This window comes from Drosophila melanogaster, chromosome 2R, assembly GCF_000001215.4.
Source record: "Drosophila melanogaster chromosome 2R".
NCBI classification, from domain to species: domain Eukaryota; kingdom Metazoa; phylum Arthropoda; class Insecta; order Diptera; family Drosophilidae; genus Drosophila; species Drosophila melanogaster.
The window spans coordinates 2927363-2946680 of record NT_033778.4 but is presented as its reverse complement, the minus strand read 5'-3'; the positions used below and the strand labels follow the sequence as shown (position 1 = coordinate 2946680).

The 19318-nt window shown below is 42.0% G+C and overlaps 1 protein-coding gene across 2 annotated transcripts in view, besides 1 other annotated feature; it reads left to right on the top strand.

Annotated features, from left to right (window-relative positions):
- Scp1 (Sarcoplasmic calcium-binding protein 1) overlaps positions 1 to 14086 on the top strand; it is a 35458-nt gene extending 21372 nt beyond the window's left edge. Inside the window, exons 5-7 of one of the 2 annotated variants that reach the window (NM_001276231.1) lie at positions 8858 to 9010; positions 13397 to 13895; positions 13955 to 14086. In NM_001276231.1, the coding sequence (NP_001263160.1) occupies positions 8858 to 9010; positions 13397 to 13513 (270 nt within the window). In that variant the 3' untranslated portion in view covers positions 13514 to 13895; positions 13955 to 14086. Of the gene's footprint in view, positions 1 to 8857; positions 9011 to 13396; positions 13896 to 13954 lie in introns of those variants that run through there. The other variant, NM_001015389.3, reaches the window with a different exon arrangement.
- Positions 663 to 1348: a mobile genetic element.
- Positions 14087 to 19318: the final 5232 nt, after the last annotated feature.

Here is a 19318-nt window from a genome sequence, read left to right as displayed (position 1 = left end):
ATTTTCGGTTATTTATATTTATCCATTTTATTTGACTAGTAATTATGTGTACAATAATCATAAAAAGGTATGCATATCCAGTACCGCCTGCGTTACTTCCTGCTTTCGTCAGCTTTATTATCAATTTATTACCAATCTTGCTTACAATAGTTTGTGTTCATGTCATTAACTTCCCCGTTGGCTTGCGCCCAAACGGTGGGGTTCTATGTTGTTCAAAGCCGCACTCCTTGCAGTAGTTAGAGAACTCATCGCTAACGTACTGGCGTCCATTATCCGTTCGTTGGTACGCAGGATATCCCAGTCTACAAAAGATCTCTTTCATTTTCTCAACCAGGATCGTGAAATTTTAAAAAATGTATGCTCCATATATCGTGAGAAATAGTCGATAAAGACCAGAAAATATTCATAGTTGTGTGAATGTCCTAGAAAGTCCGATGCTATCCATATCCATGGGCCAGTGGGGAACGGATTTCTATCCATTGGGGCTGGCCGGATGTCTTACGATACCAGAAAGCAATCTCTACAAGCTTTAACGAAGTTAAATGCATCTTTGTATATCTGTGGCCACCATACTTTGGACCTCAGCCAGCGTTTGGTTGCTGTCTTACTGAGATGTCCTTTGTAAAGTGATTCCAGTATTCTTACTCTCAAAGATGTTGGAACAAAGACCCTAGAATAACAAGACGCGTAACGCCATACGATTTTTTGGCACACGATTTTTTCGCCGTGGCTCTAGAGGTGGCTCCAGGCTCTCTCGAATAATTCTAGTGTCTTTGATATTACTTTTGCAATAATCATATCATATTTAATTATTTAATTATTTAGTATATTTATTAAATCATTTGACATAATATGATGTAACATTAACATTAAAAGTGTTTCAAAAAAAATATTTCGCTTTTAAAAAATTGTCAGATGAGAGACAAATTAGAATTAAACATAAATATAAATGTGTAAACGGTAGCTAATTCGAGCGGCGATTTTAACAAACAAATTTAAAAAGCTTTAAAATTATAATAGTCAGGGCGCGAATTTTTAAAAACTATTTTATTTTATCATATTGCTACGAAATTGGCAAAAACTACCCTAATATGTACAATGTAAATTCGTTTCTTCGATCAGAATTGATTTCGGCCCGAAAATCGTCTTCTAGCACAATACGCACACATATACGCGTTCTCGTCTCTTGTTTTTACTCAGACAAGCAAGCAAATTCTATTTTTAGATTTCTTATGCTCTCAGCGGGAGCGAGCGGACAGAGAGCAATTTTGGCCGTCACTAAAAAATTGGCTGCATAGTGCCAAACCAATGTATGGCCGTTACGCATCTTGTTATTCTAGTGCCTTTGGTTGGAAAGACTTTACGGTTTTTCCTAAAAAGGAGCTGAGAGCTCGTTACGAAACGGGTAGTTTGCTAATGTATCGGACTTTCATGTATCGTTCTAAAGGCAACTGATTGCGTCTATAAGTCTATAATGTCTTTATCCCTCTTTGAAGACTCAGCTCTTGGGTTAGAGTTCTGCACGAGGCGGAGGATGCTGAATTCCGTCCTGAGATCGATCGGTTTTACCGTAGGCAGTTTGTTAACTCCAGATAGCTGTCGAGACAGCTCATCTGATATGTTGTCTATCACGGACTTAAAGATAAGGGTGATTCTACATGCCTGGAGTCGCAGCAGCCACTTTTCAATGTGGGCCGGGGACAAATCATGGCAAGGCTTTCCCTTTCCGTTTTAGAGGACCGTTTCTCCACCTCTGACAGGGCATTGCTAGCAGAGAATTATCAATCTCCTTTAGATTGAAAAAAAAAAGCGGCCCGAATGCAATAAGGCTAGCAACCGCAATCACCTGCGTTCGATGCTTTGGATCGAAATATGATAGCGTGGGTACTTTGGATAACAGATTCTTTATGTTCTTGAAATCATTTCTCTCGGCTTGGCCCCAGGTGAATTTGTTTTCGGTTCTCAGGTGGTTCCTTAGAGAATCTGTATGACTTGCAATGTCCGGGATGAACTACCCGACGTAGGTTACCAGACCGAGAAAACTCAGTGTTTCGTCTTTGTTCTTTGGGTCTCTGAAAGATCGTATGACGTAAATATTATCGGATAAGATATGTCCGAGGAATTTTAGTTTGGGTGTCTTCCCGATCTTCTCGCTATTCAGTAGGACATCATTTTACTGGAAGAGCTTGCCCACAGCGCTGTCGATTTCGATGTTAGTCGCGCTAAAGATGATGATGTCATACAGATATCATCTGCTCGAGAAGGCGTTCAAAAGTTTAAGGAGCAGAGGGTACTCCTAACATCAGCCGCTTATATCGGAAAAGTCCCCTTGCCTTACATCAATGTTTTTCCATTTCGGGAAAGATTCTTTAATCAATTCTTCAATCCGGTTAATGTTTCTTCTTAGTCGGAGGACTTCTTAAACGATGGACGTGTCTCGGCCCAAAAGAGATTGTTTCACCTTTCCAATAGCGTAATGAAGTAACGTAATGAAGCAAATTCTTCGGCACCTCGCTCAACGGAAATTGGGGCATCGAAAATACAAATTACTCGAAGTAATTCATTGGAGGCATATGCAGGGAATTGCTTTTCCGAGTGGGTTCTTACGTTAAAAAGTGTGATTTTCCCTTTACCAGGGAGACTAGTCCTCGTGGCTAATTAAGTTGAATTTTCAGCCGGAGTCGATAATTAGGGGAATTTCACGGCGTCCCACTCGGCATTCTATAAACTCCTTTTCATTCTCGCGTGACCAAACTTTCCACTTGGACATTCCCCACTCTGCTTGAAGCCGCGACTTGCAATTTTGCTGATGGGTTCTGCCACTAGTCATTGCTTTTGACTCATTGTTGATCTGTTCCTTAACCTGGCACGCTTCGATGACTTCTTCTAGTGAATTTTCCTTTCCCGTTAGTCTTCTTAAGGTGTACAAGTGACAACACATCTATAATTTTATCTTTATGGCATATTTCCTCAATCTCCGCTTTTGAAGATCCGAACGTACATCTTTGCATATACTAACGTAGTCGCAGCAAGTAATCCGAAAAGATTTCCGGTTTTCAAGTTGTTTGGCCTCAATATATGTCTCTGAAACGTTGAGTTATGCTTCGGTGAGAAGTGTTTTTTTAGATGGTCGATGACGATTTTGTAGATGTTGTTTTTATTTTCGTCGGTTGGCTCAACCAGCGCACCAGGTAAAGAATATACTACTGACTGTAGCTGGACTCCTCCCAAGAGTAGTAGCCTACTCCTCTTCTGCTTTTCGGCTTCAATACCCTCGGCCTCGAAGTATATGGTAAACCCCCTAAGCCATTTCTCTCATGCATATCGGAGAATTGCCCTGTCGATCGCCTCGCACTGAAACGGTTTTCCAATATGGGACCTAGAGTTTGGGTTTACAACGAAAGATATTAGATTTATAATTTGACTTGCAAATATTACACAGCCTCAGTTCAATAAAATTCAATTTAAATTTGGCTTGTGGAGGGCAGCCTGCTTCACCCGAGCTTTATATTATTTTTTTGTTTGGAACTCAGATTAATTACCTAGCTCTTTTTTTAAAAGCTTGTAATAATTTACTCACTGTCTTCTGTTTTTTTATTTTTATTTGTTATGTATTATAATTAATGTTTTAATATGTTTTGGCTGGTACCACTTCTCCGCTCCTCTCTTTGCTATTCTTAATATGCTTTGGCGTGTACTATTACTGCGCTTTTCTCCTTACAGCTTGTAATAGGTACTCGGCCCTAACATTTTTTTTGCTATTTTTATTACCTGTGGCTTGTACCATTACTCAGCTTCTCTCTTTAGAGCTTATAATGCGAACTCGGCCTTAAAATTTTTTTTTTTTGCTACAGAGTGTCTCTCTTACTCAGCAACTCTCAATATGGTGGTGAAGAGTAATTTCCTCACTTAGCATATCTATCGGAGTGCGAGTTGTGTGGAACGAATGCAGATTTGCAATCACTCCGTTTATTCCTTCTCTCCTGTATATGCCGCCTGACACATTTAAAACTGTTCTTTTTTTCACAGTTTAAAACACACACACACGGTGTGCGTGGCAAACTTATCAAATTTTGTTAGTTATTATCATTATTTACCTTATTTTCCTCTCGTCGGCAATGTAATGACCCGCTTATTCAGCAACGTAACACACTTTTTAATTGTGAGTTCTTGTAGTTCCTGAGTTCCATAATGTTTTATAAGAAGAAGAAGAAAGCTTCCTCAAACATCGTTCCTACAAAAACAACATATTCTCATGTACACCATGTGCATTGCATTGCTCTCGCCGCTTTCTGTGGATCTGATCTTTCTTCGCTCTCTGGATCGTATGGGTATACGCTTTTGGAAATTATCACATTTGAATATAGTCTCATTTATTAAAATCAATGTCAACATTATTAGCTACGACTTATTAAAATATTGGCATTTTAAACCTGTTCGCTTCATATTTCCCTACAAATTTTGAGTCGTCCTCATTGTCACATGTATCGGTTAACATGTAGACTCCGAGTATTCCCAGTACTTTTTCATGACCAGTAGACGGTAACTGAAGTATGATCCATTCACCGCTTTAGCCACTTTTTTGATTTCAATGTAACCACGCGCATCGCGGTCTCCGAAGTCAAACTGTGCGAACTTAAAACCAATAAATATTATAAAAACAGATAAGGGCAATAAGGGCGTTTCATTTATAAACATAAGCTTTTTTTGATCCTTCGAGCCGGATCGCCATCATCACGTCTGAATTTCGACAGCTTGACTTATTGTGGTTTTGTAGACGGTGATCTATAGACTCCTATGTCGTATAGAATCGCCTTTTATTCTCGGTCGCCATGTGGAGTGGAATTCAACATCGGGGCATCTGCAAAAGCCAAATTACCCTCGCCCATAATAGTGCCATCAAGTTTGTGCAGGAGATTCAATCTGTCAAAGAATTAGTAGTTCGTTTCGCGCAACTACAAGACAATATGTCGTTATGCGGCTCTCGCAAGAGCTGTATACCTTCCACGAGGAACAAGATTGGGAAAACTCTGACGACGACTTTGACGCGTATGAGGAGAAGCATTACTTCACATACGCCATTCTTTGGAATACCCTCAAAGAATTATGGGCTGTGGGTACGATCCAGTACACAGACCGTTGTTCAAATTACAAATACCACGCTGAGAAGCAAGGCGGTCTTTCAGTTTGAGCGAATTAAACTTCCTACCTCTTTCAGTAATTATTAGTATTGGAAACATTTTTCAGACATGTATACGGCATATATTGCTACCAGTGCGAGCCTTACTGACTGCCAACGATTTCATTAGCTAATGACGCGCTCTCATTAGTCAAACATATTTCTGTCACCAATTAAAACTATTGCGAAGCTTGGGAGCGACTACAGCAACTTATATGACGCTTCCTGTTGCTACCAACCCTATCACCAGCCACCTGCGTAAGGTGGGTGACGGCGTTAATGAAGTTATTCGGGGGTTACGGGCACAAAACTGCGAGAAACGTAATCCCTGGTTAATTTTTATATTGTTAACAATATATATCAGAGCACCAAGCGCGGACAGCGTAGACTGCATTGCGACTTCGGGAGTTGGAACTTTAAATACTGTGTCTGTGTCTGTGCCCGTCTCTACATCAAAATCACTATAAGAGAAACGTTTCGGCTACTGACAATAATTATACCAATCACAACATGGAAACTCGTACGATCGCAGGTATTCTTTCCAACCATTCCTGCAGACGTCCGCAACGCCTAGGGAAATATTACGCCGTGCAGGATGCTACTGGAAACTGGTTCTACAATAAGAGTGGCATCAGAATCATTTGTTCAGAGGATATGCGTCAGTCGAGTACACGCACGGATTTCTATTCTTGGTCTTGCAGCCAACAGCGCTGGCAAAACGGGAGGACGCGCAAACTTTAAGGTGAACTCTCGCAATTCGGTTGTTTATAGAAATGCAGCCTAACCAGACTGGGGCCCATGGATTTGACTCTAGCGCTGTCCATCAATTGTCTGGTCTCATTAGAACAGAAATTTCGTCGATCTCCGCTCACACCCGCTCAGACTCAGGAATGTCGCTCAATGACCGGCTACGAGTTTGACCGCCGATTAGCGTGATCTTCTTGGGACTTGTTTACGCTTCCGACAGCATAAATTTGTAATATGAGCCACCATTGATAAGATGTTCCGAGGGATCTCCAAAGCCCACAACAACCTTTAACGTACTACTTATCGCACTTATGAGACCGACCCATTGCTTAATACTCGCCATTTGACGGTTACCTACGGTTTGGCGCCATCGCCCTTTTGTGGCGCTTAGAGTTTTAAAACAACTGGCGGACGACCACTTCCAAGAGCAAACGCGCTCACGCACGATGCCTATGTCGATGATATCCCTACAGAGTGCGATTCGATTAAAGAACTTTTGCTATTAAAAGACGAGGTGATTGGACTGCTGGAGAGAGCGAAATTTAAATTACGAAAATTGAGTTCAAACTTTTCTCGCCTTTATAAATCCTTGCCAGAAGAAGATCGGAGCTTCGAACCTGGACAGCATCTCAACAGCTTAGCCAAGCATGCCTCAGTCAAAATTTTTGGAATTCAATGGAACAAGGTTCAGATGTTCTGTTTCTGAACATGAAGTACTTCGATGCGAGCCGTACACCTAGAGAATTACTATAAAATATTTCCCAAATTTACGACCGCCTTGGGCTCGCCTCTTCGACATCAGTCTTACTCAAGCTCGTACTTCAAGAAAGTTGGACAACAGTACTACAATGGGATGACCTAATTTCGGAAACCTTGAGCACTCGCTGGAAAGCGTTGGTTGAGGATCTCTCGTCGCTCACAAGCTTTCAAGTACCTAGATACATTGCAGTTTCCTTCCAATAAGTTCAATTGCACGGGTTTCCGGACGTCCCATGCAGCCGTACGGCGCTGGCCAAACCAGTGTACGATTGGCTACCGTCAACAAGTAAGTTAGAGGTGCGATCTCTTTGCTCTCGTCAAAGGAACAGTTTATCATTCCTTACCTCTGAAGAGTTGCTGGCAGCACGACCTCAACTCATTCGTCATGTACAACGAAAGGTCCTTACCCGGGAGTAGCTTCTAAATGGAGGAGCAATCAATTACAACGATAAACATCCGATTTTGAATGCAAAGGTTTCGCCCATCGCTGCATTACTGGTTAGACATTTTTATGGTGTCAATTTCCGTTTAAGCATCTTCGTCAACTGTACTGGATTTTGGGTGCCCGCAATCTAGTCAGAAAGATTGTGTTCAAATGCAAATTCAGCTTCCTCCAACGCAAGAACACCAGTCACCATATTATGGATGCGCTTTCGATTCCCCAAGTCCAATCCAGCCGTTGTTGTCAACATACCGGTTTGGATTACGCTGTTCCGATCTTAATTTAGGATTTCAAGGGAAAAAGCCCACGGTTCGGGCTGACCTGGTTTGCCATTTTTGTATGCTATTCACATTAAGGTAGTTAGCGACCTAGCTATCAAAGGTTTCATCGTCTGGCTGGATTTAATACTTAGGACCAGCGTATATTGCGCAACCCGAACCATGCCGCCTGGAAGTACCCATGAACAGAATGGAGAGGTGGAATCAGCTGCCAGCCAACGTTCAAAGTTTTTGAAAACATTGCGTACCAAATGACATCTAGAAACTGACAAAGATCAGTACACTGGAACCTAATCTACTCCCATATAATCGGATCCTTTGACGTATCATGGATGTTCATGCAGGTCAAGACGACAAGGTCCAAGGCGTGTACAAACTCCTAATTACTAAAGTGGCGCTTTGAAATCTTATCGCATTATATCCGCTAATTGTGTGTATCTGTTCACATGTAGGCTTTCCTTGTAAACGGTAACTTGCTTACATCTTTAGCAAAATGCAACCGCGCGCATCGCGATCTCCAAAGTACAAAGTAAGTTCGAACCAATGAAGATTGAAAAACAGATGCACAAAGGGCGTTTCATTTTTAAACACTAGCCTTCTACTTCATCTTTGGATAGTTTTTATAACCGGTACTCGTAGCGTAAAAGTGTATACTATATTCGTTTAAAATTATGTAACAGCCAATATGGTCGTTTTCGACCATTTAAAGTATATATACTCTTGTTAGCCGAGTCTAACTGGCCATGTCCGTCAGTCCGTATGAAAAAATAGATCTCAGGAACTATAAAAGTTAGAAGGCTTAGATTAAGCATAAAGAGTTATATACGCAGCGCAAGTTTGTTGTTTGTTGCAACGCCCACTCTAACGCCCACAAATCTGACCGCTGAGTAACAGGGATCTGATCTTAGAGATCTTTTTTTTCTTTTTTTTTACACTTTGACAAACAAAAAGAAGCATTTTTACCACAAAATGTAAATATGTTTTTCATCGGTATCGCCGGCCAAGTTCTTTTAGTCATACCTGTCTGTCTTGCTAGTTCCTATCGATATACCAAGCACATTGTGAAAATTCTCCCTCTTACTTCCAATAATTAAATTCCGGGTATCTGATAGTCTTTGTTGTTTAATTTGTCTTATTATATATTATATGTCTTTATGTTGTCTATTGAAACTAACGTTTTAACTTTTACTTTACACATTACAAGTGTTTAAATTGTTTGGGATATTTAACTTTTTTAAGAGTTTTCTGCTAAGCTAGAAGGTTTACAAAACAAAAAATTAATGTAAAAGTCATTAAATGCTTTTTCTTAATTTTTCCTTTTCTACGGAATATTCAGAGTTAATTACATCACATCTGACAAATATAGTTCTTAAGTTAAAATTAAATGATAAAAATGTATATGTTATATATATTTTTGGCGCTTTTATCCATTTTCTATTTTATATTTTATAGGCAATGAGAGCATTCATTGAATCAAACTTCAAGCTTCTTGACATAGACAGCGATGGAATAGTCGGAGTTAAAGAATACCGTTATAACTGTATAACTAGAGTAGCCATCGACGATATTACTCCAATTGATAAAGCCTTTGAAACATTGTTGAATGTAAGTTACATAAATTACATTTTGGAATTTTTTGTATTGGTATTTCTCCTCATTAGTCTTTTAAATTTCTGTCGATTTTCCAAAAAACGCCCTAAAACCTCCCAAAACTGCCACGCTCACATTTTTTAAAATTTTTTTGATATTTTGCACTAACTTTATTAGTCTTGTAAATTTCTATCGATTTGCCTAATAACTTTTTGCCACACCTACTACGCCATAAAACTGCCCAAAACTGCCACGCCCACATTTTTGAAAAATTCTTGATGTCCTTCAAAAAATTAAAAAAATTTTTCTCATTTTATTCCTTAATATCTATCGATATCACCGAAAAATAATCAAATTTTGTGTTCGCACTCACACCAGCTGAGTAAAGGATATCTGATATTAGGGGAACTCGACTATATCATTCTCTTTTGTTTTTCGTTTTATTGTTTGTCTTTTGTTTTTTTTTTTTTTCATTTAACCGACTTACGGTAGGAAAATTAGAAATTTCTAAAGATACCAACTACCGTGGGTGGCATGCACGATTCATAAACCCTAATGGTATTTTTCCTACGTACTAAAACAAAAACCTCCGCGTGATCTTCAGTCCTTTCACGCTCACCGGGACTGCCAGTCAAGGTATGACTTCGGTGAGCAGGATGTGAGGCTCCCACTCCCTTCCATCAGTGTAGTCCATGAGGGCTCCTCCTTCCAACCTTTAGTCGCCTTTTACGACTAGCCGGGAACGATGAAGTAGAATTCTTCGCCCGCCACCACTCAGGACGCCTGTTTGGGCTTAGCCACTCACGCTGGTGCCATCTCGTCTGATTCGACTCGCTTCATCATATTGATGATTAGGCTGTGTCCCAGCTCCCATTGCTCGCTGTTCGCCAGCATAGCCGTGAACAAGCCAATAGGACTGAACAGGGTACCAGACAGCGTCTACAGATGCTCCCTCTCCACCGTAAACCTGGAACAATGCATTAGCACATGTTCTGCTGTTTCTTCACAATCGAAGCAGAACAAGCTTTGAGCTGACTCTACGTGGCGGAACCGGAGTAGATAGGCCCATGAGGAACTGGGATAACTGCCCAAACCGCCAATTCAGGGATGATCTGGTAAGACCGCCTCCCCTGTCGCGACGTTTGCCATCTGCCCCTCGTGTGCCTCTAGCCGGAAGCACCACGCCGCATTAGGCTGAGAGCCTTGATCTCTAGATCAATGGGCGGCAGGCCTGCCAGTGCTAGCACCGCGTCTTCGGAAATGGTCCTCAATCCTCTAATGAGCCTGTGGGCCATGGACCATAGCACCTGCTGAACCCCTGGCATTGCTCCAGATTGGTTCAGCGTATAGCAGCGAAGCCTTTGCTACCGCCAAGAGTTTGACCAATGAAGAGGCTGTGACTGCTGCCTTTTTGCTGGCGTAACTCGTAACACACGATAGTCTGTGGTCTATTATTACACCCATGTACTTTAGGGACTCTTGGGAGGTCACCTGTGTGCCATTGACAGAGACTAGCATATTCTCCACCTTTTTCCTGCTGCTTATTCGGACTACCTCGGTCATGTGAGCCGCTATTGCTAGCCCGGCTTTCTCGAGCCAGCGGATGGCAGCACCAATCGTAGTGTTACATTTATTTTGCAACCATGCGATTGTTTTGGCGATTGCTGTAATTGCTACATCGTCAGCAAAACAGCAAAACGTTCAGGGTACTCTTTCCTTTTCGGAAGCCATATTGCTGACTTCCTAGGCCGTTGATGTTTTCGGTGATTCGAGTATACAGGATACGTTCAAATAGTTTTCCAACTATATCCAGTAGGCATAGTAGGTTTGCAGCATGTGCTGGTCCCTTGCCTTTCGGAAACAGGGCTTGTTTCTGGCTTTTCCACCTTGTTGGGAAGATTCCGTCCAGAAGACATTGCTGGAAGGTGGCCCTGACGATGATTTAATAACAACTCCAGGAATGCCATCTAGTCCAGGGGCTTTGTTGGGTTTGATGCGCTTTGCTGCCTCGCCGACTTCAAGTTCTATGACGCACGGGTAATCCGGGGCAGGGGCTACCTCTGTTGGCAGCCATAGTGTTGTCTGATTTGAGAATAGCTTCCCTACAATGTTAGCCAGGACCCCAGGGTCAGATGGGGTTACCGCTCTCTTCCTTCGCTTGTTGGCAACAAGCTTGTAGGCGAGTCCCCAGATCTCGCTGTCTATTAACTATCCAGCAGTTCCTCATACGACCGCGTTTTGGCATCCACTATGCCGTGTTTAAACTCCGAAAGCCTCCATGAGCTCCGCGTGGTGGGAACTGCCTCTGGCTCGTTGCGCCAATCTCCTAGCCCTGAGGCAATCAGACCGTAGTTGGCTTTGGGTGGTTTGCGCTGTACCTTATTTTTCTTGGCATGGTTACGTCTCAAATTCTACTAAGCATATTCATGAGGCCATCCGTCATACACTCTGCATCCCCATTTGGGAATTCCAGGGAATTGATCTGTTAAGCCAGCATGACCTCATCGATCTTCCTGGTGTCCCATGCTTGCCCAGCTGTTCTACTCTGTCGACTCCAGGGCGTGCCCTCTAGGAAGAGACAGAAGGAAATGGGAGTGTGGTCGCTCAGCGTTACGATGTCATGGACCACCCAGTTGTCGTAACCCACAAGCCCTCTGCTGACAATATAATTTCAATAAATGACGTACCCCTGTCGTTGTTAAACGTCGTTTTCCGTCCGTCGCTCAGCAGTATCAGGTCCAGCATTCCCATGCCGTCTATCACTGCTTGGCCTCTGGGATTGGATACACTGCTGCCCCATTCCACTGCCCAGGCATTAAAATCACCGGCAATGATCATCGGGCTTCGCCTTCTCGCATGGTCCACAAGTGCCTCCAAAAACTCCCCGAACTGATCAGGGGTGTCGCTAGGCGGAGCATAGCAGCTGTACATATGTATGTGTTTTATCTTCACATATGCAACTCCCCGCATAGGTGATGCAGCCAATTCCTGGACGTGAAGAGAGTTGTAGAAATTGATAGCTCTTTTACCTGACTCGTCTTGGATCATGGAGGATTGTCCCCTTTTAGTGACGTAAGTTTCACTTACGAGCATGAAGTCTATATTGCGCTTCTCCGCAGTCTGAATCAGGAGGTTTTGAGCAGCCGCGCAACGATTAACATTGAGCCGCATTACGCTAATATGGCCGTGCATTATGGAGGCTCTTGGCTTTTTTTAGGCTCGCTCTGTAGGTCGGGCACGCAAAACTATCCGTCAGGTGGTTACTATCCACATCGCTGCTGCAGATCAGGCATTGTGGCCACGCTCACCGCATCTAAGACAGCAGTCTGTTCTGTCAGTCTCCTTGCAGTTTGGTTCGAAGCCCAGGTGCTCCTTGGGCACCTGCGCATTGTGAGGAGCCTATTTGGTAGGCTTTTGTGCCTCAGTCTGGGTAGTATTGCTCGTCAAGCGGTTCTCACTAGTAGCACCTTCGTACAACTAAAGACACAAGAATAACAAGATGCGTAACAGCCATACATTGGTTTCGCATTGGTTTGGTGACTGCCAAAATTTCCCTCTTTCCGCTCGCTTACGCTGAGAGCGTAACGAATCTAAAAATATAATTTGCTTGCTTGTGTGTTGTGCTAGAAGACGATTTTCGGGCCGAAATTAATGCTGATCGAAGAAACGAATTTACATATTTGGGGAGTTTTGGTAGTTTCGTAGCATATGATGAAATTGCGCGCTGCTTAAAAATATCAAATTGGAATAAAATTTTTCAAAAAAAAGACATTACATTGAGGAATAAATATTTCATAAAAATAATACGAAGTAGAAAATATATATTTATAAAATAAAAAAATATGAAAATTGTTTATTGCTAAAGTCATATCAAAGACACTGGTGAGTATGCCCTTCAGGTCCTCATTCTGGAAGATGCTGTAGGAGCCAAGTTCTCTACTTCTACTTATGACTTAGTTTCCGTGATTCCAGCACATTATATTTTTGTATGTGCAGCCTCCCTAAATATCCTTTCATTAACCATATGGGGGCAAATAGTCCTAATGGTTCGAAAAATCAAGCATTTTGTTGCCGGGTATTGGGCTGGTTTTGTATCTGAGTTGGTAGTATTTAAGGTTGACAGATGACTTTTTTTGCGAATGATTAACACATTTTTACTTATATATATTGCTTTAGTTAAACTTAGTACATTATAACTTACTAATAAAAAGATTTCTTATTTATCTATTTGTAATGATATGTATTTTTATGACCATGATCACTAATCTCCTATAAAGGATATGAAATAATTAGTAATTGCGTGGGAAACTAACTTGCGAGACAGACTGAGAAAAAGGCTTTTATATTTCAATGCGATTTTTATTATAAAAATATAACAAGTATTGAAATTATCTTTTTCAGGACGAGGACCGGAAACGTGGCGGTCTTTCCCTAGATCGCTATAAGGAACTGTATGGTCAATTTTTGGGAAACACAGCCGATAATCATCCAGCAGTAAATCTCTTTGGGCCCTTATAAACATATTTTACAATTAATTGTCTTCGCTGTTGTTCAACAACTATTTATTAAGTTTTATTTGTAATTACTATGACTTTAAATTTATTACCGTATAGAAATAATACATTCATATCATTTTGTGTAGAATCGTCAGATGAGTTCGTCAGTTCGTTATTTTTAATGCTTTATAATACGTTAAGTACAATTGCTCTCAGAAGATAATAATAGGATATAGAGTTGGCGTTCTCTCTTAAAAGGGCTCTTCTGTTAAAACCTCTCTCTCAATACAGAGTTGATTTCGATTAAATGTTGTGTTATATTAATGTTACCATAATGTAAACTATTTAATAAAATGCCTAAACAAAATTGTTTGATTTCTGTAATAAAAGGAATAAACTAAAGAGTAAGTTGGCTACCGTGAGTCGACAGAAATTCCTAGCCTAAGTGTCTATCACCCAGTAGCGCAGCCCGCACCATCCAGGACAACGAGAACGGCTCTCGTGGCAGTGGAAACTGGACCGTCAAGCAAGCCCATCTAAGTACGAACGCACCAGTTTGAGGAATGGATAGGGTCGAACGGACTGCGGCATAAGCCAAACCACGGAGCGTTAGTGAAAACCGAAAAGGCGTCATGCGGGACTGGCCGGTACAGAGCAAGATAGCCTGGGATCGGTGACGCTTCCCTAATCACAACTTCCCACCTCCAGTCTACGCGTGGTAGCGGCAGTACCGGAGCAAGTATTTCCCCGGCAAAGGAGAGCCCCACAATACGAACACACAATATCCTCTGAGATAGCCACTGCAACTCGTAGACAATATAAATTCGTTTATCGTTACATCTTGTGGTAGGATGGATACTCAAAAGGCACAATGTACCACTGTGCCAGTGCATGGTTTACGTTAGATATAAGAATTACATTGTCATCTCGATCCTACCTATTAGCCCAGCATTAAGCAATAAGAATGTATATCTAGCTAACATGTACAAATTATTTAAAGATGGATCGCACCGTCTCGCGATCGTCGTCGTCCGGAATCCTCCAGAGGTGAAAGGCTTCCTTGTTGGCTGCTCCGGGGATTCCGGGGAGCAGAAGATTGTTATTTATGTAGAGAGGAACTTTCCTCTTTTAACTGCCAGCCTTGTGCCCTGGCAGAGTAAGTAACAAGAATATATTTTACGACGCTTAGTCGGAGTTGATGAGCTGTCGCTCTTTATTCAGACAAATGCAAATTCGAACTGAAGCTTAAAATTATTCTTATAGCTAACAAAGACTCGCAGCGGGAACGCAAATATGCTGTGTTTGCCGGCTGCGTGCGGGTTTCCGACCCAATGCTGAGTAAGCACTTTGATATTATGTTTCATGCACTGAGCCAACTGTTCTAGTTCGTTAGCTTGTGTTAACTACTACCCCTTCAAGATTACGACCGTCCTCGGCTGGTCCTAATTCGGCGATCATCACGTTTAATTGGATTGCAGATCTCCGCGCTCCGAAGAACCGTAGACAGGTGATGCCGATACAAATCAATGCACCACAAATCGCTGTTGCGATAAATATTATGCGATGTGAATGATTAGCATCAATTTCTCTCCAAGTAACGTTCACTCAGCTGGTGAAGATAGGGGAGAATATCTTTGTTGGCAGTGATATTCAATGATGGGGAACTAGCGAGCGCTGGAGCTCGTATTTGGGCCTTGTTGTGATTTATAAAGGTGGAGTCACTTACCACGACGCAATCGTTGAAGGTGATGAGATGTGTGCCACGTTTATAAATGCTCCATTGTCCACCGTGACCCTGGCTGATTGATGATGATGATTCCCTCATCCACGCGGGTAAGCGGGTGTAGGTCGCTTGGTTGTGATTCGCAATGCGCTAAACCGCCTGCGTGTAGTTCCCTGGCGCATGAGCTTTCTGTTGATAGGTGACAAAAGGTAGCACCCGGTGTTGGGGTGCAGTTTTTGATTGTATGGACTTATTCTCCACACTTTGCTCCCATGTTGTCGGTAATTCGCAGCACAACTCATTTGCAAGTGACTGGGAAAATAGTGACCTTTTTACAAGATAATTTTATTTTGCGGAATTTGATATTGAAGTGTATTATGTTAGAGGATTGTAGTATTTTTACCGACGATGCGGACATAAGATCCCCTATGGGGGTATCTGTGGGTTCTTTCAGCCAAACTGATTTTAAGTCTGCATGATCTAGGACATTTGGACTAACAATATTGTTTTTCGCCAGTGTTACTGCCAACATTAAATTTTGTAACTCCATCGTTAGTATTCCATTCCTAGCCAGCAGTGTCTCATATAAATGACCGGTGTCAATTTGGTTATTTTTATGTGTTTGCAAGATTTGATTTACACTTGTTGTTAATTGGTTGATTCCACTTTGTATTCCAGTAATTATTTGATTTGTCTATTGTTTGACTGTGCCACTCTGTGAACCTAACTCTTTCTTTCCAGCGTGTCCCGAAGGTGAGAGGTGTCCACTTCTAGCAACCTCCTCATGTGAGACTGTGGAAACATCTCATACATGCTGCTGGTTTCTTCCATAACGCGAATGTATTCCGTAAGATTTGCGGAGTGGTTCACATACGCGAGCTCCTCCCACACCAGGATCTCTCCATCTATGATGGGGATATACCTTGGTTGTGAATAGTTAGTGATACGCGCTGACACCAATGACAGTGAGAGGAGGATGAAAATTCTGCGCCTGTTTTAGTCGCTTTTTCTTGTTCGCTGAGGTTTATCCCAATGAATTTTATCCTAAAACTAAAACATCGTGCCTTTGACAACGGACCTAATGTCTATTAAATGGAAGTTTGCTAAACGGCTGATTATAGGTAGTAATAATAAAAAGCTTAAAATTAAGCGAGAGAGTCATTTTAAGTTGTCTTTGTGACCACCCTCCCTTTAATGAGGACCGTGGTCCCCAGATCTGCTTGTATGGCTTTTTCCTCACACAAGGGAGTGAGCTTATTGCCAAGCCTTCTATTAGTTTTGACCAAAACCTTTTCGCCCACTTCGAAGACTCTGTTTTGTCGAGATGCATTCTCTCTAGACCTTAGCGCATCTTGGGCACTCTTAGTTTTGTCAGCAATCCGTTCTTGTGTGTCGTCCGTGGATCCTTGTATTGCGTCGACTGGCCTCTTTTCAATGACCGAATAGATTGATTTGTTATATCTGTAGTGGCTAATAAGATTAACTCCACAGTATCACTTATGCCCTTGTTAATTTTCAGGCACCTGGCGAGCTCTAGTAGAGTGTTGTGAAAACTTAGCTGACCGGTGGGCCCTATTGTGTTCTGCTAAAATGACTTCCCTCCTTTCCTCGACCCCAAAAATGTCTGTAATACGGTTTTTGCAGTGCCAGAATTTTGTAGTCGGGAATCTCCGCACAAAGTCGTTCTGCACCGTTGCTAACGTGTGCAAATAACAATGGAGAGCGTTTACGCCCTTGGGGACTATTGCATACGCAAGGTCATTGAGTAATGACTCCTTGTCGGTGAAGTTGATTGCGTGTCGTTTCTTATTTTTGAAGAGAACGAAAGAGCGTTTAAGCGGAAAGCGGGCCTCTTCTAGAATTAGTTGGTTCTGGAAGCTACGGTGATTCTACGGTGTGGGTGACGGAAATGTCACTATGAATGGTCGCAAAACATGATTCTGCGTCCTGTTCTTCTATGGCGTTAATTTGCTGCCTAGACAAGGCATCAGCAATCAAATTTCCTTTTCCCGGTTTATATACTACTTTCGCACCCGTTTCCTCGATGCGACCCTTCCAACTTTTAATTTTCGCGTAGGGTTAGAATCTGATACCGAGAATGACAATGGCAGATGGTCAGTGAAGATAGTTATATCTTTCACTGCATATAAATATTGTCGCAGTTTGGCCAACGCCCAAACGATGGTTAATAATTGTCCATCATTTGTGGCGTAGTTCATTTCCCTATCGTTTAATGTCCTCGAGATCATTGTAATAGGACGGTTCTCTTGTGAAAGAACTGCTCCAATACCGTAGGCTGAAGCATGCGTTGTTGGATGGAACGGCTTCTTGTAATCCGGGTATTTGAGCATAACATCTTCGGATACCAAAATGTTGCGGAGTTTTTCGAAAGAATTTGTTTGTGCCTCATTGAAGTGTACCTGGATGTGGCGCGATCTATGTCTGCTTACACTTCCATTTTCGCCTTTTGAGATGTCAGAAATAGGCCTTGCTATGGCTGCGAAGTCCTTTATGAAGCATCTGTTATAGCTCGCGAGGCCTAGGAATGATCTAACCTCAAATACTGTTTTTGGGTTGGGGAAATTCCCTAATGGCCCAGACTTTTTCTGGGTAGGTGGTATTTCTATCACTGGTTACTATAAAGCCAAGAAAGTTTACTCTTTTTTAAAAATACTTGACTTTTTACTGAGACTCTCATGTTTGCATCACTTATGGTTTTCAAACCCCAATCCACGGCTTGACATGAGAATTCTCATTTTCTGAGAAGATTATTACGTCATCGACGTAAAAAGAGCAAGTCTTGCCGATTTGCTCTCTGAGAATGTCATCAATAAGATGCTGGCTGCTGTCATTTGGAAGATGCTAGCAGCATTTCTCAAGCCATGGGGAATCCTCATAAATTCGTACTTCCCTCCGCTTACGAAGAAGGAAGTTTTTCGAGGTCATGTTCCGCTAAGACGATCTGGTGATACCCGGACTTGAGGTCCAGGGTCGTAAAGAATTTGGTCTTGCCCAAGTTGCCTCGTATCATGAAGATATCTGTCATTGGGTATTTGTCCGGGAGAGTCCTATGACTAATCGTATATTTTGATTGCCGGCCTCGACGGTTCCTTTTTTGTCCACCACCATGGGGTGTTGATATAATTTGGCGTAAATGGTCTCTACGCTAGTCTTTCTAATCGTGGCCACTACCGATGTGTTATATGGTAGGGCCTCGTTGGGATCTACGAAGGCATTTTTTCGGCTTTTTATCATTCCAGAAATGCCTTCTTTACGAAAGGTGGTGCGCACTCTGCGCACTCCACGTTAGTGTAGTTGGGGTCAGTGCATGGAATGAAATCTTCTCAACCTCCTTACCCCATTTGAGTTGGGCGGAAGCGATGCGCCGGCCTGTGTTAACAGATCGTCCGCATTTATTCCGTCGAATATTGTAAAATCTGGTAGAATAAAAAAATTAAAAATCTTTTAAATTAAATCGAGACGAAGCATTTTTTTGTGACATTGGTAGCGCCATGAATTGAGTGAATTTCGACCACCGTAACGTCCACCGGGCGGATACCATTAAGTTTTTTGCGAGGTCTGTTGAAATTGTTTTGACGCGCCGGTGTATAAGAGGAAATTCATTGGTACCCCTGCTAATCTTGGTCTGATGACGGGCAACAGGGATTTTCCCCAAAAAAATTTACGTAGTCAGAATCATACTCGGCAATACGGATTTTTGGCATTATTTGGATGTGGGTCATGGTGGTCGGACTTGTCAATTTGACGACCCTGTGTTTTTGCAGTAGGCTTGCGATCTTTGTCTTCCTGACTTTTTGCAAAACTGGCTGCAAAAACGTACCTCTCGTGGTTAAATTCCATGTCAGTGAAATTGCGGTTAAGTCACGAAATGAAAATAAGCAAAACGTCATCTCGGAATTTTTCGCACAATATTTTTGTCGTCGACAGCTCGTGAGACATATGAGCCTTGTTTGTGAGTAATGTGTGTTTTTCTCGACCTCATCTTAAAGTGCTCATGTCTTGTTCAATGACATGCATTGGTCGCTTGTCAGTGTGAAATTAAGCCGATTTATAATAGCATCGAAATTCAGTACGTCGCCAAAC